The 21,503-nt window shown below is 41.4% G+C and overlaps 1 protein-coding gene across 2 annotated transcripts; it reads right to left on the reverse strand.

Moving 5' to 3' along the window:
• Positions 1–4,999: 4,999 nt before the first annotated feature.
• LOC117304388 (mucin-17-like) lies at positions 5,000–17,275 on the reverse strand. Of its 2 annotated transcripts, none has more exons than XM_033788811.1 (4): positions 17,069–17,275; positions 15,385–15,519; positions 7,074–14,507; positions 5,000–5,744 (listed from the first exon to the last, which is right to left on the reverse strand). In XM_033788811.1, the coding sequence occupies exons 2-4, from the start codon at positions 15,497–15,499 to the stop codon at positions 5,689–5,691; spliced, it is 7,605 nt and encodes a 2,534-aa protein (XP_033644702.1). In that variant the 5' UTR covers positions 15,500–15,519; positions 17,069–17,275; the 3' UTR covers positions 5,000–5,688. The 2 variants fall into 2 exon arrangements, with proteins under 2 accessions (XP_033644702.1, XP_033644701.1); XM_033788810.1 differs by having other exon boundaries at positions 7,062–14,507.
• Positions 17,276–21,503: the final 4,228 nt, after the last annotated feature.

Raw genomic sequence — 21,503 nt, forward strand, 5'->3', positions numbered from 1 at the left:
TTAAATTTAATTCAATACTTAAATAAAGACAAGAGCCAAATTTTATAGAGCTGCTTAAGCAATAATAAGTACCAAACAAAAAATATTCTTACCAAAATAAAGTCACCATCCGAATAACATTTTTTAACTGTGACTGGTATCTTTGTAATTTTGCTTAGCAGAAATATAAGCAAATTTTTATAATCAAGTCCATGAAATTGGACCCTTCAGCTGTTTATTCCTTGACCCTGCCACAACTTCAAAGTAACATTTGTAACAGACAAATGAGAAAAGTTACTAACAAAAACAAATAAAAGTCAATAGAGTAAGATTATTAATGGTTTATTTATTCATCAATATTAAAAAAAAAAAAAACATTGGCAGTAAAAAAAAAAAAAACTGTGGTCTTAAATTTACAATTTGGCAGTTAATACAATAAAAAGGTAGTTAAAACGATAAAAAAGCAGAGAAACATTAAAATGCACAAACGTCACAAAACCCTCAAAATAACAGGGCAAAAGACCAAGAATTGCACCAAAACATAAAAATCACAGAACAGTCCTAAACCAGATCTGGAAAGCATTGCATATGAACAACAGTTAAAAAATTTAAAATCAAGGACAGCAAAAAAACCCAAAAAAAACAATGGAATGAAGATATATATGATTAAGCCAACCTAAGATAGTCTTGTACAATATTTTTTATTTAAACAAAACTATCTAATCTAGTTGTGAGCTTTGAAAAGTGCCCCCCCCCCCTCAAATATTAATGATTTTTAAATAAAATTATTGGGAAACAAAATAAGTACAAAGAAAGTCAAGACTAAAATAGTGGCAAGAAATTGCTGGCTGCAAATTTCGTGCATATTTGTAAGGGGAAGGAAAACTCCGGGCTAACCCCAGACCCTTACCCCAACCTTACACCAAACCCTAAACCCAATCCTATAACCCAATAATTATTATTATAATAATAATTTATTCATTTATATTGCGCCCAGGGAAAAATCCTATAACCCCAACCCTAAGCCCAAACCCTAGATATGTGGCAGTGGGAGCCACCACCCCACCCCTACAACAATTTAAAAACAATTAATAAAAATGTTTCAATGCTCAAACCACATTTAATTGGTGTGGAACATCATCGATGGCCTTGTAGACTTTTCCATTTTGTGTTGCAAGTTTTGTTTAATTTATTTATTATTTTATTTATTTACGTGGCAGTATTATTACTTGAAAAAACCCCCATCTTTTTAAGTTTCAAAAAGTTATCTTTCATTTAAGGTATTACATGAAAAATCAGCCACCTGGGTTCAATTCATAGAGCTGCTTAGCACATAAATTTTCTTAGCATGAAATTTCTTCCTTGATTAAAAAAGGATTACCTATACCAACCACATTTCTATTTGTTGCATATTGCTTGTTACTGGTATTCAACTGTTGTTTACTTATCCTGAAAATCATGTAGAAGTTTGGTTGGTTATCCTGTTTTTATCAAGGCAAAGATTTCATGCTAAGCAAATTTTTGTGCTTAGCAGCTCTATGAAATTAGACCCAGGGTATCTGCCCCTTTGACTTTAAATAACTGAATTTAGTATTTTGTAATGTTCTTGGGGTCTTAAATTTGAACAGTTCAAATTAAGACCATTTCAATACTTGTTAGACACTGGCCACTGTTGGGAATTATTCAAAAGCTTACTTGGTAATAAGCAATAAAGAGCTGTTTATACTAAACAACATTGTGAGAAACGGCTCCCTCTGAAGCAACATAGTTTTTGAGAAAGAGGTGTTGCTCACTTCAATTTTGGTAAGACTTCAAGCCTGAAGCCTTTTAGGCATCTGAAAGCACTCAAATTTGGGCAACAAGGGTGTTTTTTCTTTCATTTTTCTCTTGCAACTTCAATGATCAATTGAGTCCAAATTTTCACAGATTTGTTATTTTGTGCATAATGTTTGGATACATCAAGTGAGAATATTTATATTTGACAATTACCAAGTGTGCAGTGCCTTTAATACTTGTTAAGGGTGTTTTTCTTTAATTATTCTATTATAACTTTGATGACCAATTGGGTCAAAAACTTAAAAAGTGTTGTTATTTTATGCATTTATGTTGGGATACACCAAGTGAGAATACTGGTCTTTATTAATTACTCAACATGCCAGTGCCTTTAATACTTGTAAAGGAATTGCAAAAAAACATTAATCCCCACTCAACATTATTTATTTAACCATCAAATCAGACATCACAACTGATGAAAAGAAAGTTCAAAATTTTCCTTTTTCTTTTTGCCGATTTATTTGTATTTATTTACACCATTCATTATTCAAATACTATAATAAAAAATGCAATTAGCTTACGAAAAAAAATAAGCAATGCTTTCATACAATATTGTACAAGTGACCTAAGTGTGAGTTTAAAAAACAAGTTATTAATAAAGACAGTGCTGTGTCGTGAGAACGAGAGAAGACGGGGTATCCCTGGACAAAATGCAGAGTACCAGACTGACATAATGTCTGAAACCAGGGGCCTTTCTCAAATCTTGGCTTTGGCTCCGGCTTCGTCTGCTGATGTTCGAACCACCACTCTGTGCAAAACAGACACTGCTCCAAAAATTGTATAGGCTTGAAGGCCGGTTCATACTAACTGCGTTTCCACTGCGTAATGCGGCGCATGGAGCCCCGGCGCATGGAGCCCCGGCGCATGGAGCCCCGGCGCATGGAGCCCCGGCGCATGGAGCCCCGGCGCATGGAGCCCCGGCGCATGGAGCCCCGGCGCATGGAGCCCCGGCGCATGGAGCCCCGGCGCATGGAGCCCCGGCGCATGGAGCCCCGGCGCATGGAGCCCCGGCGCATGGAGCCCCGGCGCATGGAGCCCGAAGCAAAGACACAGCCAAAGCCGAGGTTTAAGAATGGCCCTAGGATCCAAATTTTAGTAGGCATGTTGACATAAATGGCATATTTACTTTAAAGTGACCCCTGTGCCCAATTTCATTAAGCCTGTAACCACAAAAACCTGCTTAGCAGAAACAGGTTTCCAGTCAACATAACATTAAGTTTGCATTGTTGTGTTTGGTGCCCGACTCAATTTGTCAAGTAGTTTTTTCTGCTTAATAACAGCTTTAATGAAATTGGGCCTAGGAGTTAATGATAAATCTCTTTCGATTCTGTTCAGTAGTGAAGAATGGTTACCCATAATACAAATGAGATAAATTTTCTCTTAATGCTTGTTTAAATTCAAACAGTTACAAAATTAAAACTGTGTAGGCGTTTTCTTTTCCCTTTTTCAACTCTGGTCTTATTGAACAATTCCTTTCTAGTGAACACTTTGAGCTACAAACCCTATGCGCCCAATTCCATAGAGCTGCTGAGCACACAAATTTGCTTAGCATGAAATTTCTTCCTTGACAAACACAGGATCGCCAACCAAATGTCCATGTAATTTTCAGGATCAGCAAACAAGAGCTGAATACCAGTAACAAGCAAGATGCAACAAATGGAAATTTGGTTGGTAATCCTGTATTTTTTTAGGGAAGAAATTTCATGCTAAGCAAATATTCGTGCTAAGCAGCTCTATGAAATTGGGCCCTGGTCTTGTGTTAAACGTTAACCAATGTCTCAATTTGCCTTTTACCGTTTTATTCTTTGTGAAGTTCCAGTGTTTGGGTGATGAAGTGGGGCCCAACTTCATATAGCTGCTCAAGCTCAAACAGTTGCTAAGCACAACAACGTTATGCTTAGTGAATAAAGTTACCGGCCAAAACCGCATTTCACATGTACCATTTGTCACTGGTATCCTGCTTAATTCTGATTAGCAAGAAACCGTTAAGCAATATTTTCTTGTTAAGCAGCTCTATAAAATGGAGACCCATGGTACAATAAATAAATAACCCAGCAACTAACAAACTAATAATTCATTAAATTCATGAGAAAAATTTAGCAGAGGTTTCTATACAAAGGTATTTTCAAACAAATCGTGGATACAAAAATGTGAGTATGTACATAGTGAATAGTTCCACGGATTACATTAATTCATTAAATTTTGTTTTAAATTAAAAATAGTTAGAAATACCACCAATGATACTCCGTGAATTGTTTTGGGCTAAATTCTTAATGAAAGGCTCATTTTATGTTGTGCATATGCAGTGCAATGTTATATTAAGATTTTTTGGGCATTTGATTGAAAGTTAAATGCCTGGTATTACATGGCCTCTGTTGCCCGGGTCTTGGCCTTGGTGCCCTTCCAAAAAGTTCCCAATAGATTTTCAAAATGGAGGTGACCTTTTTAAAAATGGAGACCGCCTTGCCCTCATGAAGATGAAACTTCTTGTATGGAAAAGTACCATGGTGCACTCTTCAACTTATACAACATTTTTATCAAGAAATTAGTTCCCATGCATCGAAAAAAAATATTGATTGAAAATTCATCTTCGATTGTTGCAGCTTTCATTACTAATAAAAATAGAATTACATAATGACATTTGCTATTTTTGCCATGCATATATTGAAGAAGCAGCAGACCTGGATTTAAACAGGGGCAATTGCGTCATATTTGGAAGTGCTCCAAAAGGAAAATGGCCTTGCCCTCTAAAAGATGTCATTCCAGGCCTGCAGCGCAACAAAATTAAACAGACAAAAAGAAATTGCTATTGCAAACTGCTTAATACCAACCCAAAATAACATGTGGTATAAATACTCCCAGTGGTAATTGCTATAATCCTAGCAGAGTCTTTCTCAAAAAGGAAAAGAAATCCTTTAATGAACTTTAAAGGCACTGGACACATTTGGTAACTGTCGAAGACCAGTATTTTCACTTGGTGTATCCCAATTGGTCATCGCATTGCAAGAGAATAATGGAAGAAAAAACACCCTTGTTGCACACCTTTGTATGCTTTCAGATGCATAATAAAAGGCTTCAGCTGAAGTCTTTTAATGTTTGAGTGAGGGATTACCTCTTTCTCAAAAACTACGCTACTTCAGAGGGAGCCGTTTCTCACATTGCTGTTTTATACTATCATCAACCCTAAATTACTCGTTACCAAGTAAGTTTTTATGCTGACATATGTTTTCAGTAGTTACTAATAGTGTTCAGTGCCTTTTAAGAACGAGTCTCCAAGCTGTTTCTGGCCGTTATGTTGTCTAAAGGGTCAACCGTGTAAACCATGGGGTTAATCTGTGACAATTGCAACCTAGAACCTTACAAATATAATGCACACGGCTCCAACCGCTTAATTCATATAAAAAAATAATACTAAAATACACAGGAGCATTGACATTCGTTCCCGTCCTCGTATGCTCGTTGGAACCTAATCCAGTTTTAGAAATTAGCGTTTGAACTTTTCAAATGCTTTGTACATTATGCTGAAATCTTTACATTCTGGTTACCTAGACCCAATACCATCAAGCCTGTATGCATAAAACTTGCTAAGAAAAAAAGAAATACTTGCTAAGCAGAAACTGGTCACCAGCCAAAATGCCATAAAGTTAACATTTCAACAACTGGTGCCAAACACATTTTTTGCTCGGCTAAGAAATTTGCTAGGCAGAGTTTTCTACTTAACAGCTTTATGAAATTGGACCCTGCGTATAAAAACTGTTACCAATGCTGTTACCTTCTATAACAATACCCAGCAGTGATAGAATCCAGGAGGTCAGGAAATAGACCTGGCGATTGGACACCAGATTGAAGACGAGAGCAACTTGTGTAGACAACACTCTACTTCTGGTTCATCTTTCGCCTTTTGTAGGATGGTACGGGGCCGTAATACATATCTGAAATGATAAAAGTAACAAGAATAGTCTAAGGCCTCATGATTTTCCGCTTTGGTAAGACACGAACCTCACCGCACAAATCACCAACTGGCCCCAGACCAACAACAATCAGTCAATATGCTCTTTAAAATGTTGCACTCAACCAAACTATGATTTGAAAGTTGATGTTTTCCTACACACTCCTTTCTTGTTAAAGGCACTGGACACTTTTGCTAACTATTCAAAACGGCTCTCTCTGAAGCAACATATTTTTTAAGAAAGGTAATTTCTCACTCAAATATTAATATTAATATAATATATAAACCTTTTTTAGGCATCTGGAAGCACCCAAATTAATGCAATGGTGTTCTTTCTTTCACTATTTTCTTGCCCCATTGAATCCAAATTTTAACAAATTTGTTATTTTATGCATATGCTGGGATGTGAGAATACTGGTCTTTGACAATTACCAAAGGTGTGCAGTCCATTTAGTGGTGCACTAATTTTCCAAAAGATAGAGTCCTTTTGAAAGTGGACAAACTTACAACCTTCTAACCTCACGTCAAAACGATGTAATAAAAGTTAAGTACAGCATGCATGGCATTAAACATATTCACCCACTTCATGTTGGATCATGTCTTTAAATTGGCAGTTGTTTTTTAACACCCGGAACAAAGTTGAATTTTCCTCAATATTTTTGTCGCTGAAAGCCGGACGGTTGTCGTTTTAATCCGCGCAGACATCAGTGTGTAGCGTGTTGAGACAGGCAGCTACCATGATGCGCTTTGTTTCACCCGTACAAATGCAATATAAGGTTCTGAAAGACAGGACTTGTAAAACTTTTTGGTAAGACATCTACTCTAGAGTGGCAATCGTCGTGGGTTCGAATCCCACCTGAGTAATATGCCTGTGGATATTTTTTACAAAACTCGGGAAAGTACTGAGAAGAGTGCTAACACCAATCGGTGTATGGGTAAAACCAAACACATGTAATCCCCGATGCAAATTTAAGATCTATAAAGACCTCTTTGCCAAATTGTTATTGAGAACAGGTTTGAAAAATCACAGATGCTAAATAAAAATAATTAAACAATTTAAAAAACACGTTATGCATCTATCCATGTAGACCATAAGGGCTCAAATATTTGAGGTTACTCAAAAACTGTTGTGATGATTTCAAACTGCACAAGAACATGCAAAGCAAAACCTGAGATTCAAAGAAAAAAACACCATAAGTATTACTAATTCCTTTAAAAAGCCAATTTGCAAATTGATTATTATCCAATATAAAAACAAAATTATAAACTTATTAAATAAGACTGAAAGAGTTTTCCAAACCTTTGGGCATACCTCTTCCTGAGGAGCGAGTGCTTCGTTTCCTGGATGAGCCGTCAGAATCAACGTCCCCCGCCATGTCTCGATCCTTCTGTCCTCGTCCCCTCGTCGTTGGAGGTGACTCTTCTTTCTCTCTGTCCTTCCCTCGAGACAGCTGCTCCGCTGGAGAACGCCGTCCGCTCCGTAGACTCCTCAATGACATACCAGGAACTTCTTCTGAGGTGTGCCTTGTCCTTCGAGGTTCAAACTCTCCTTCTGAATCTTTCCCTTGCTTCGTCCCACCCTCCTTGCTTTGCTCCTTTTCTGAGAGGTTCGTTGCAGCCCCAGAGTGGCAGGGCTCTTCGTCAGGGCTCTTGGCAGATGGAACCTCAAGTTTGTCTGTCCCCAAGACCTCTCCTTTCGCCGGCTCATCAGACACGCTTTTCGAGGAGATTTTGTCAAGCAACTCTTCACTTTCAGGATCTTTTTGTACGACTTCTTCGACAAGGATTGTGATTTGATCTGGTTTGTTTAAGAGCAACGAGTCCGAAGGTATATCCGTGTCCAAGGATGTACCCACCTCACAAGATTTATTAGGTTCTTCTTGCGAACTGGACTTTGGAGTCTCTTCAACGCGGTTTTCCATAATCCCCTCGCATGACTTAACAGCTTCATCAGTTGTTGCTACTGCAGAAACTACAGCTTCAATTCCTGTCGATGCTTCACCACCGACAGGTACCTCTGCTTCTTGTTTATCCTCAGAGAGTTTGTTTAGTTCAGGCACTTTAACAACATCAGGAGTCACCTCTACAGTGTTCGGCGGCATCTTTATAGACTCAGTCTCCAAGTCTTTTTCCAATAATGTTCCACCTGTTACTGCAGGTGTGACTACAGACTCATATGAGATGCTTTCATCGACTTGTTGAGTAGGGCCTGTTAAATTTTGTGCACTATCCTTGATAGGGGATGAGCTTTCTTTAGTTTTCTTTGCAGGGTGCTCCTCGACGCTTTCAGATAAGGGTCTCTTACGGGGCTCAGGAGATGATGATGATGCCCGAGTTGGGATCGAAGACATCATGCTGGTCACGGCAAGGGTTGAGGGATCAGGTCCGGTTTGAAGCTCCGGTTTGCTCGGAGAAACTGCCTCAGAGGAGATCAATGCTCCCTCATCCTCTGGTGATTGTGTTGAGGTTGCCGGCAATGTGATCGCAGACTCCTGATCAACTGATTTGACTCCAACACTCTGATCTGTCTCCTTGGAACCTTCATCCTGGTTTGATTTGTCATTAACCTGATCACTTCCGGGTGTATCAATCTCAGCTGCTGGAGTTACTAATCTTAAGTCTCCTTCTGTGGTGCTGCACGGTACAATAGGAGCACTGGTATCCGCAATAGGTGATTTTCCTCTTGGGCTTACAGCCTTCGGGGAAATGTGTGCTTGCTCCTCGGGAGCCACTGTTGTAGTGTTTGAAACAAAGGCAGGGCTCTTATTGGGTTGTCCCAGCAAACTGATTTTTTCATGAGATTTCTGGTCATCAGATGGAGATCTCTTTTCAAGGGTGCTCAGTTGCCATTCTCCAAACGTGAAAGACTCGGCTGGCGAAAGGTTTAGTTTTCCCCCGTCGAGTGTCTCTGTAAGTGGGGGAGCCTGCTGCTGTGCCTGCTGCGCTAAGGCAAAGGGTGTTGTTTCTGTGAAATCGATGAATGATTTTGTTGATTTCAACCTGGTCGTGAGCTGAGATTCTGTCGCGGTTGTAATTATCGGATGAGAGACAGGGTTTGCCGTTGAGAAACTTGATGATAGAGGGCTCGCAATATGGTGAGGTGGTACTGGCGATGTCTGGGTAGTTGGTACACTCTCACTCTCTATTCTATTTGAGAAGCTGTGAGTCAACGACTTGGTTGGGTGTACAGTATCACTTGTCGTGGCTTTAACAGCAAAGGTTTGTTTTGTAACTGCAGAGCTGAATTGCAAATCTCTTTGTGTAACATTAGGTGCATCAATTTGGACTCGGCTTGACCCTGGGCTTCCCTCTACGTTTTTCATCATCAGCTGCATTTGATCAGCAGAGGAATCAGTTGGGGTCTTGGGGATGTTCTTAAATGCGGGTGAATTTGGTGTTTGCCGAGCATGCAGACCAGCAGTGTCATGGCTAGATGATCCTCTTTCTCCTGTTGCCATTTTACCAGCTGGAGGGAGTGTCTCTGGGGATCTTCTCATACGGATAAGGTTTTTATCAGTTGCCTTTGGGGTTGGAACGACCTTGGCTTTTGCCGCCGACGCCATTGCAGTCGTGACTGTCCATGCTGACTTGGCAATGGAGCTCAACAAGGCACTAGCACTCCCAAGTGAGGAGTCATTATTACAGGTGGTCGGGGGAAGTGTCGACAGAGATGCTCTTGGTGGAGTTCTTGATCGCACAGGTCTTGACATCTGTTCTGTTGCCTTCATGATTCCAGAGGCCCTAGACATTGCTGCTGTCTTGACCATAATTGATTGGGCTTGTGCTAAGGTGCTCGATGCTGAAGTGTAAATTGAAGGCTTTACGGGTGATGTGGTTGTCGTTTGAGTTTGAGGGCCTTGTTGGTGACCAATGCCTGATCCTGCCTTGGGCGACAGCCGTAGTTGTGATACTCGCTTTTCTCCTGAAGGCTTTCCATACACATGCTGTGAATTAATGTCTGCTTCACCAACAACACCTATTGATGGAGATTCTGGATCAACCCGTTGCACCTCATCTTGACTCGATTTTGACATTTTCTCGGACAACTTTGGTGTTGGGTATGACTGCTGATAGCTTGGGGGCTCTACTCTCGGATTCTCAGTCTGCAGGGCAGGCTTGGGAACTTGAGATAGAAGAGTGTTTTGCTCTTTCTCACCTGTGAGCACAGTATTTTCTTGCAGGTTCACTGTGGACTGCCGACTTACAGGAGGCTGGGATAATGATGGTAATGATTGAGTGATGGGGACAATTGCTTTAGGCTGGCTGCTTAGGTGACTTTGCAGAGGCCCGTGAGTAGCTGCTACCAGCTGTGAAAGTGGCATCAAGGACATCTGTTTCATGTCACTAAGATCACTCGATTGCTGGACGGGTGTGAATGCAGACACACTCGCACTTGAAACAGCAACTGTGGGTATTGCTGGCAGGATCGATGCCACACTCGATTCTGCTGTTGTAATAACTGCTTGAGATGTGATTCCTGGTTTGCCAGCTGGATGCTCTAAATCAGATTGTGGATCGGGCGTTGATGATGTAGGTGTCACAGAAGCAGAGCTACATGCATTGGGAGTAGTGCCAGGCATTGTTTGTTCTGTTGTTGAGTTACTGTTGATCATTGCAGGTGCTACGTCAGGTGGTGAACTGTTAGGTATTTCAGTACATGTTTCTGCTTCAGATTTTGAAGAAGTAGGTCCTTGAAACATCTGAGTTATTTGCTCCGAGCCTGGACCGTGGCTGCCACCAACATCAGGCAATGATTCTGGAGCAGGATGTAATGCTGAGACTGTGCCATGGGCTGCTAGGCTCTCTAACAACTCTTTTGATGCTGTTGAAAGCGTAGTGGGTGACAGTAAAATTTCAGGAGCTCTTTCCAATACTGTCATCGGTGTCTCCTGCATTGATGGTTGCTGAGGTATATGGGATTTTGTGGGTAAATGCGTAGGAAATGAGTGAGTCTGGAGTTGATGCTGGGATGGCATGGCTAGCTTCAGACCTGGGAAATTAGTTGCTGAACCCTCGACACTGTGGCTGAATTGAGCTTCTTTCTGTTCAATACTACTTAAGGTTTCCCTCGGTTGAGCCTGAGGCTGACCATGATACACAGGTGGAGAAGTCTGATCGAATTCTTTAAAATTTTTAAACGGTCCGCTCTTGCTTCCGTCACCTACCAGACCAGAAAATGGCGACAAACTTCCAAGGTGAGAGGTTTCAAATGTTGCCGCTGTAGAAGCAGTTGTAGAGCTTGTTCCAAGCTGCTGTTCAGTAGAAGGTCGGCTAAACATCGCTCGTTGCTGCTGATTACCAATGATAGAAGGCGGTATGTACATGGAGGTGATGTTACTAGGTTGTGGTACAGTATCGACTTTAGTGCGAGATACTTGGGGAAAAGGAGTGCCTTGATTTGGAATACCAAGCCATGATTCTGCATGATGTGAAGCAGATGGAGGCGTGGATGATGGCTGCCTAACATCTAGACCAGAATCCCTTGACGTTGGTGTTGTAGATAGTTGGAACTTCTCAACATTTTTGTCATCTGCAACATTTGTACTGGCTACCTGGAGCTTTGCCCCTACTGGACATTTTTCCGGGTTACCAATCTCATTCAACAGTGCCTTGAGTTGTGATTTATCATCTTGTTTTGCAGACCCAGCTTGTTCTTGCTCCTGTGGGATGTCTTTAAGGGTAGATGAATCCTTAGCAGGGCCTTGATTAGTGGTATTTGATGGTGTAGCTCTTCCAACTAATTGGTGCATAAATTTGATGCCCTCTGTTGTGATGACTCTTGGTTGATTTGGTGGGCGCTCAATATCACTGATATTAGATTTGTGTGTGTCAAGCATGCTCCCTAGCATTCTCTCTGTAGCAGCGCTAAATTCTGCTGGATGCATTGGTGTCCGTGCTCCTATTTGAGAAGGTAAAGGTAGCAGAGGCTTCTGACCTTCTACAGATGGTAAAGAAAGCCAGTCACTCTGGGGAGCAGTGGAGCTAGGTGCAACCCCTAGCATGGGTTTTGGAGTTGTTTCCTGCTGCTTAGCGCTGCGGAACAACGGTGCCATCTGTAGTATCTCCGAGGGTGGAGTAACACTACTCAGGAACTGACTAAGCGTATTGTGCTCTGGATTGTTTCTCGTTAATGCCATATCCCTGATGGAGGGCTGGGCTGCTGGAGCAAAGGTTCTAGACGTCAAGGTTTGTAGTCCTGCAATGCTAGATGACATAGATGTTGGCGACCCTCCTGAGATGGGTCCATAATGGCCTTGCTGATGGGGGATTGGCCTGGTGGCTGATGATGGGGGAGTCCTCCTCTGCTTTATGTTTTCAGGCATCTTCGGAGGAGACAAACGAACGGGCGAATTTGACAATCTCCTCTCAGTGCTTGATGGTGCTGTCTGCGGTCCAACTCTAGATGATAACTGACCAGCCTTCAAAAGGTCAAACTGCCCTTCTGAGAGGCTTGTAACTGGAGAAGCAATATTGGCACTGGGAACCGATTTGGGCCGTTGAGTTGACAACCCGCTACTTTCTGTGAATGATCCTGAAGTGGTCGATGAAGTTACTGTTTTTACAGCTTGGTCCTTCAGTTGGGGTTCAGGCTTTGAAGGTAAGACATCTTTGCTGGGAGATTGTTTATCGTTCTTAGCATCAGCAGCCTCCTTGGCTTCCCTGGCAATGACTGCAGCAGCTGCCATGGTGTCTCTTTCTGCCTCTGTCATACCACGTAAAGCAGCTTCTTCATCAAATGCAGGATTCAATTCGACCTTCGGCTTTGGAGGTCCAGCTGGCTTGTCACTCCCATTCCAACTAGGAATAGATTCTTTTGGTTTCTTGGATTGAAGCTCCATTAGTATCCGCTGCTTTTCTAGGTCAGTTGATGAGCTAAAAGTAGAAGCAACACTCCAAGGGTCCATTTGGTTCACTGACATGGTACTAGGGATCATTTCGAGCTGCCGATTAGGTTGAATGTTAGACTGAGTTATTGGCAAGTTGTTTTGTTGCAACTGAATAGACTCTATCGGAACTTGGTTTCGAGGCATTTGTCCAGGGTGCATAAAACCTGGTCTGATCTGATTTTGAGGAATCTGTTCTGTATTTGATATCGGGCCGATGGACATCCTGACATTAGGGAGTTGAATGTGGGACATCTGGGGAGCAAAGGAGGGATTCGATGAATGGTGCCCACCAGGCATCGGAAAAGTTTGCATGTTTGGTTGCATTGGATTTTGACCCGGCATCATTGGACTCTGTGATATGTGACCCTGCATAAACTGACCATGCTGCATTTGGGCTTGTGTGAACTGCCCAGCAGATGTCAACTGATTGAGTTGAAATTGGATTTGCTCCTGAGAGAGATGTCCAATGTTCGCCTGCAACATAGGATTAGTGGGCGTGAATTGACCCGACGTGGATATCTGACTCAAAATGTTTCCCTGCGACGTCAAAAACGGGGGAATATTATTCGGAATGTTTGGAGTCCCCAGAGTGCCGACACTATTTCCGATTGTAAATGGAGAACTTGTACTCAGTGCTGTAGTTGGAGGAGTTGCCATCAATGTCTCTTGGCTGAAAGGTCCAAGTTGACCGGTTGTTGGGGTAATAGTCCCGGTTGTTTTACCTCCCGAAGTATTCGCCAGAGGAAACTGTTTCGATGAGATGTCACTCTGAAGAAGATTTACCAAGAGTGGGCTCGTCAGTGCAACGTCTGTTTTCTTCTGTAGAAGCTGCATTTGTTGGGTATGCGGGCTTGTGACAAGTCCCCTTGTCATGGGTACCTCAGTGAATGAAAACTGTGTACATGGCACTGTTGATGTTACTGCTACAGATGCAGCAGACATGACACTTGTTGCCGTCGATGAAGACGGAGGTGAATTTGGACTGATGGGATTGTCAATTAAGCTTGGTGGAAGGATCAGATTGGATGGTTTACTGGTGTTGAAGCTGTCAATGTTATCTGGAGTCGTGGTGGGAGGTAGGGACTGTAGATGAGGGGGTAGGGGTAGAAGGGGCTGTCCTGCTGCTACCGCTAGTTCAGGAGGCTGGATGTTTGCTTTCTTTGTGCGTTTGCGCCTCTTTTTGACTGGAGCTTTTGCTTGTTGTGGGGTTGGCAGAGTCGGCAGAGTAGGAGCTGTTTGAGCTTGCACGTTCTGCTGCTGATTTGGCTGTGCCATGTTGACCTGGGGGAAAAACTGGGGAATCTGGTTCCAGAAACTAGCAGGTGGTGGTTGGATAGGGCGTTGCTGAGGGGCATTCATGGCATTCCAGAGGTTTCCAGCACCTTGTTGAGGAAACAACGACCCAGGGCCTGGGCCTGGTAACCCTTGGAGAGGTGGTCTGGTAACCTGCTGAAGATTGACACCAGGCATTGGGAAATTTAATCCACCTCCAGAACCTATTGAGAGCCCAGCGACCATGGTTGCAGGAGTTGCAGTCGATGACGGATTCAGAGGAGATGCCATCACGGGCGAAGGAGACGGGGGAACGATTGGGGTACCAAGAGCAAGTTGGGGTGTACTCGAGGGTATTGAGGGCAGCGGAGAAAACAGGCTGCGCTGTGCTTCGTTTGCTGGAGCAGGAGGCAGGGAAATAGCCTCGCCATTTTCCACCTGCACAGATAGAATACCTAGCTTGTGGAGATTGGGGTCCCCTCGTTGAGCAAGCTCTCGTAGACGTGCTGCAGCTTCGGGTGGGATATTGAAGGTGACACGGACACTGTTCCATGGCTCCACCTTGGAGAGGTTCACAGCATCATTATCTGAAGAAAACAAATAAGTAATCAGATAACTACATTAAATGGAGGTAGACTATGACATTTTAAACACAAAAAGGCAAGCAACATTCTGGTAAAAAAGTTTTAAGGAAGAAAGCTTGACTAGAGCAGGACTTGAAAAATGAAACACATTAAGTAGATATGGCTCTAATCTGTTAGGCAAAATATCGCGGTCGTGGCATAGTGAAGTATTATTGGTTGTCTCAAGCATCAGACTGATTGCAGGGGGGTTAAACTACCAAAATTAAAATGAATCTTTTAATCGATTTTGGCTTAAAATTAAAAATGAAAATAAAACCATGCGGTGAAATAAAAATTAACAGTTATTCAGATCTTGAAAGTTACAACGGACTGCCCAAGGCCAGCGTTGACTTTGGGTCAGTTAAGTTATGACCGGACAATTCCCGTGGTCTTGGATTAAAAAAAATATATCATTGTCACCTCAAATTTAGTTTAACCAGTTGAGTCTAAATGTTTTCTGGTAATGAGTCTGGTAAAAATATTAACACTCTGTCAGGTAGGAAAACTACCCATAAAACGATAAGAAAAAAACTAACAGTTCAAATGTGACACTGTGTAGATTATTTTGGGATGGAATTACACGCATGCCACGGAAGCCATGGACTCTGTTGCCCCTGGTCTTGACCTTGGTGCCCCTTCAAAAATTTTCCCATTGACTTGAAGATTTTCTAATGGGAGTGCCCTTTGCAAAATGAAATTGCCTTGCCCTTTCAAAGGTAAAATCCCAGGCCTGCAGAACATGAAAGATTGCTTTATTTTCATGAACTTCAAATCAGGGAGAGTTGGCAGCTCAACAAGCCCCGATTATTCAATGATAGAGGGCAGTGTTTACTAGACTTACCAGTCTCTGAGAGATCCTTGAGGGCAGCTGTTATCTTTGCGAGTCTGTCTTCCAGGTCTTCATCAGCAACGTTCCCAGTACAGGTCAAAACCAGCGTTGTTGGAGGTGACTTCATCTTCCCTCTTTCTTCTAATGCTGCGAGTTAAACAGAAATATCATGTTAAAAAATAGGGTCATACATTTGTACTTTGTTTTTGTCACTGTAAAAAGATGATAGAATGGTCTCAAGTTATCATGTAAGATACAATTATTAAAGTCAACTGTGAAAGTTTTAGTTGAATACAAAGCCCCACTTGTGTGGCTATGGCCTCTTAAAATATTAAGCTGGATTAATCCGCCAACCAAAAGGGAAAGCGCCTTTAATATCCAATAGCTAAGCTTAATAATAAAAAACTGGGTCCGGATGTGACACGCTGTGGCCAAGGATTAAGATACATTAGCTACATAAGTGGGGCTACTGGTACACTATCTATTGTTGTTGACAAAACAGCAAAAAACTGTCAGCTTTTTTTGTAAGATAAAAAATGAAAGATAAAATGATGCAAAAAGATAATTCATCGGTGGAAATAATAATTGTTACAAAGCACTGAGCAATTTACACATAAAATTATTAAGGATTAAGAATCAGCGATATTTCAAAGTCTTTAGAAGCCCGGATGGAGTGTTCCACATCATTGCCCATTTTCAAACGCATTGCAACATTGTGCGCAATCAAAACACTATTTTAATTGTGTCTCACTTCACAGTTAAGTGAGTATTTCTTTCTCTGTTTTGTGATTCCAATGATTTTTATATAGAGAAATAAAGTCCCAAAGTGTCTGACAAAAAAGTAGACATTATTGCAATCGATCTGGTTGATTTTGCTAAATAAGGATGAATGGCCGAAAGGAAAAGGGGGCACATTTCAGCAAAATCAACTAGGGCCAGGAGGGGCTACTTCTACTTCTACTTCTACTTCGATACTTGGCATAGTCCTTCAGTCAGGATATAAACGCCAAGGATAGCTGCTTATGTGCGGTGCCAAGTGTTGCAGGTGCACTACACTACATAGCGTTTAAGAATGTTTACCATCAACACTACAGTATTAATCTACATCCACAGTACCCAAAAAAATCAAAATATACTGCCAAAATGTATCATGTTTTTTTGATAATTTCTGAATCTGAATTTGAACTTTTTTTATTTTTTTTATTTTTTTTTATTTATAAATAATTCAGCATGTTCAACGAAAAATTTTCTTTATGGTGCCACAACTTTTTCATTCGATATGAATTATATAGTATCTCGTTTACCTCAATGCGATATCCCTTTTTGTAAAAATGGGTGAAAAAGTGGGGGCGCCATAGTAGTAATACTAGCTCCATACGGAAAGTTATCCGACGATTCAGCTTGCAAATTTAATTTCAACTTATTTTAAATTTTAATTCACAGTTTCCAATGATTTTTCAAATCATCTATTAGTAAGGATCAATTATTGTAGCTGAAACAACATTCTTTAGATTCTGCTATAAAACAAACAAAACGCTTTTCGTGGCGAGTATTATTTAACATTACTGTACAGGCCAATAGTGAATAAGTAACACATGCAACAAATTTGCCCAAAATACGGACAACTCGGGAACATTCCAAAATAAACATAAATCGAAGAAATCCATTCAAAATTTTACAATATCATAATTCTTACGATTATCCAGAAGTTATCTGAAAGAGTCTTGAATTACTGGATGCGCGTCATTTTGCAATTTTTTAAGAATTTCGGCAAGTTGTTTTCAACAATCTGTACAAAGGAACCGGTGAACCGCTGGTACCATCTTGTTTCGCGAGCTATCTCAATACATTGTGTTGGGTTACCAGTGAAATATATATTTTTCTACAAAATTCCATCGCTTGGTGGCGCTCTCACTGATTTTTTTGAACTACCTTTCGGAAGTCCGCCCCCCCCCCCCCCCCCCCCCACACCCCCTGAGACGGACTTCGGGCGCGCACACACGTACAGTAAGCACATCATGCAGAGTTCACACTAGCGGCCTTACACTTTCGTATTAGTTTCTGAAAGTTGTTTTACCAGGTCTCACATTTTAGTAACGGATCTGTTTCTTGACATGGGGATGGATGAAGGAATTTGAAACCTTAACAAAACTTGTGTTATGCTTTAAACTCTAAAAGTTCTTTAATTGCCAGGTCTCAGAGATATAGGCCTACTAACCTCCGAGACCTGTAGACTTTATACAAACACCCTCTTTACACTTTAATAAAAACTACACTGGGCCCAATTTCATAGAGCTGCAGCTAAAGGCTGAAAATAATATTGCTTAACAACTTGGCTTAAGAGCAAGGTAGGCCTACCGGTCACAATGTACCATCGTTTGGCTGGTAACTAAGTTGTTCTGGTGAGCATGATTTTGTTGTGCTTAACTACTTATGCTAAGCAGCTCTATGAAATTGACCCCTGTGTTTTAAGGCCTATGTCAGTTATTTCAGCGAAAAGGTATGGACTGGGTCAAGTATGACCTACATTGCGGTTCCAATTGAAAACGCAATAATCCAGCCTTCTTTTCTAGTGTTGATAGACACAACTCATAAAAAAAAAGATTATGAGAATTGTGACCTTCCTATGGGAAGACTTAAAGAGCGTCCATGGCTTTTATTGAAAGCACCTGTAACTTTTAGAGCGAGTGTCGACTGACAAGAAGACTAATATTTACGAATGAAATAATCTCAAAGAATGATTGAATGGTCATCGCTAAAGCTTTGGGTTTGCTAAAAATGTACCGTTCTCTCCATGGATTTGCTGTACAATTTATGGTAGTCTTTGAACAAACAAAAAAACACTCGCGGACTATTTTGAACCCCCCCCCAAAAAAAAAAAAGAAATAATACTTTTGTTTATATCAGTTCTTTTAGGCTAATAGTTTCACTTCATATTCGGCTCAATTCGACAACCATAATCGACATTCATTTTATAGCAGAGTTAGCCACAACCAGATATACAGATTTCTGACAATAAATACTACAAACTTTATTGCAGTTCGACTGGATTGTTAAATTGAAATATATTGCTTAATAATAAGTATTTTGAGCTTTCAAGTTGAGCGATAAATACAATACACGACGTTACCTGACCACAAGGTGGCCGAAAATGACATGGAAATATTTATAGCTTCTTTTTTTAGAGGACCACGGAGATCAGTTGAACCATGGAGCTCCATGGTTGAACCATAATTATTGAACTTCTAGTAACCTTCATGTAAGCATATGCATGCTTCATTTACAATGTTGTAATCTCACAAGCTCAATTGACCAACCCCAAACAGTCCAGCTCCCGAGGGTGCAAGCACCTGAGGGTCAAGAAAACGAACACGCCAAAGTCCTTGAGGAGTGGTCACAGCGAGGAGTGACTGACCTGCTTTACACTACGGCCGCCCCATTGTGGACACATCATCTACCTTCATTGGCTTGCTTCACACGACAGCAATTAAACAAGGGTCCGTTGCTTAATTTTAGCATGGTTGCGAAATGTTTACAAATAATGCACCTCGTGTGAAGGCAGTAATGTTATACTTCCATAAAGGACAGCAAATTTGAGAAGATTCATCTGTTTTTTAGATTGTGGTTTATCCATCCGGTGTTTGGTTTGTAACTTTTGTCAATCCATTCATCAGACACAACCGGCCTTGAACGTGTTCCTTGGGCACGTTCACTTTAACCACTGCCGAAAAAGAAGAAAAGTTCCACTTTTACACAGCATGTCATTCAACCCCCGCCCTCCCCCACATTAGACTTGAGAACAAGTCGTTCGATGTTCGTTCTGCGGTGACACAGTGTTTCGGCTCTCTTTCGACTACTCTCGTGAGACTGTTGCTAATTTTCATGAGAGAATTCTGCTCTCATGACTTCTGCCCAAGTGTCAGGAGCCACCTATGTCTTGATGATTTTTCTATGCACAATATTTAATTTGAACCGAATGTGTTTGTGCGTTTTGTTTAAGACCAGGTATGGCACTTTTATCCTTTGGGAAAAGGAGGAACATTTTATTGAGTACAAAGGCTGACCCAAGTATAAAAAATGAGGTTTAGGCTTTAGTAGACATTTCAGGTTATTTAATCACAGTTGTTTCTCATTGAGATAAGAAGAATATCCTGCCTACTCTCTTAATGTAAAAGAGTAAAAACCACTCGTTTTGTCGGCCATACCACTCTTGCAAAGAGCCATAATGCCGGACAAAGAGTGAAAAACGGGTACTCACAACTCGATGTAGAGTGAAGTTCATACCACTTTTTCCTCAAAAAGAGTGACAAAGATTGACTTTCACTCTCAAAAGCTGACTCCACTCGGACAAGAGAGTGAACTTTTCACACTTTTACATTAAGCGAGTATAAATATACGGCAATTGCAATTTGGCTGAAATCAGGGGGGGGGGGACCGAGAGAATTTACAAGCCCAATATGCAACAGATAAACTGTGTACAGAAAAGATAAAACACACTATTAAAGTTTCTTTGAAGTGCAAAAGGTGGTACCACTGGTGAAGATCTATACTCGATTCGCCGAAAGGACATTTCATAATCAAGCTACACATACGTCAGGAGTGTGGTCAGAATAACCCAAGGATGACTGGGGCCCGTCGGGACCGCGCCCCCATGGTAAACATCAAGTTTCTACCAAGGCAACAGTGATAACTTCCTCCAGTCAGCAGACGTCTGCTATAGGGTCAGGGTCTATGTGGTTCATGTCTAGGCTTAATAAAGACGATGGTTTCAATATCAAAAACAAATCTGTGTGGTTACAGGCTGTTTGTCCGGTGTCCCAGGGAACTCTGTCCGCAAAAGATTCTGTTCCCCTTGTGGGAAATTAACGTTGGTTTACAGGAGGATGATTCAACCGAGGGCGCTATCAGAAGAAGTTTGCACACAGTTTACCGTATGGGGGGGGGGGGCACCGAATCTCTGGGGAGGAATCTCCTGCCACTCGGCATGGTGGGTGTATTCTTACCCCATGACCCCCTTCCCGACCTGAAGGAAACACTCTTCCCTTTGGGTGCCCCTACAGCCCATCTTTCCCCCACTTGTTGTCATCACTACCTTGCCAAGAAAAACAAACCTGGGCGGAGAAAAACAATCGACTTAGATCACGGTTGTTTAATTTGCAACATCCCAAATCCACTTGAATCTGAGTTTGTCTAATAAGATGTTGGGAGGGTGCAGACGACACATTCACACGAGTAGACAAATTTCGCTGCTAAATTAATTTCGATCATTTTAAGGGCGAAAGAAAATGCAAAAAGAATAGGGACAATGTGACAAAAAGTAGTGGTACAAGTTTACTTGTAAAACGCGCAATGTTAGAACAATTGATTGTATTTTAGTCAGACCCAGGGTGTTGCAATTTTAATTTTTACTTGACCTGCACCCCCCTCCCACGAAATGCAAAAATGTGTCACCTCGAAAGGTGGTCTGTTTCAAAAATAGTCGCACAACATCAGAGGTCAAGACTTCTGTTTGTTGAGAACAGCCAGCCCCTGGCCCTTATGGCTGACCCAATACAAACAACCCCAAATAAAACCCAAGTCTCGGCCCATCCGTGTGTAAATGTCCGGTAAGTTTCCATAGTTTGATTGGCGTTGATGGATGACATGCAAAATGACCAACGGCAGATAGTCTCCAGATTTATAAGAAACCTAAAGTTCAGTCTAAAAAGGTTAGCCATTTTGTAGAATTGATGAAAGCCAGGATTGAACAAAGTCAGTTCTCATCATTGATTAAAATTTATACCGTTTTCAGCATCACCTTGTCGCGATCAAAGTCTTGGCTCTGAAAACCCGTGAAGAACGTCGTCGAATGCGAGGTGACAGCGAGAACCAACCGCATCTCAGTAACTATGTGTGGTCATTAATTTTTGGAGTATTTAACAATATATGACTTGACTAAAAAGACTTCTTAAAAACCTTCTTGTGATTTTAGGGCCTACTTGTTGTCGGCAAGCCAACTTTCTTCAAGTAAAGTGTGATTACATAATTTTACACACAAATGGAGACCGAGGACAACATCAGAAAAGGGAAAACGAAAGGTCTTTATTATGGGAATTCTAAAGACTTGGGGTTTGTGTACACAGTCTTTGGGA

Source organism: Asterias rubens, chromosome 21 (assembly GCF_902459465.1).
Source record: "Asterias rubens chromosome 21, eAstRub1.3, whole genome shotgun sequence".
Lineage (NCBI taxonomy): Eukaryota > Metazoa > Echinodermata > Asteroidea > Forcipulatida > Asteriidae > Asterias > Asterias rubens.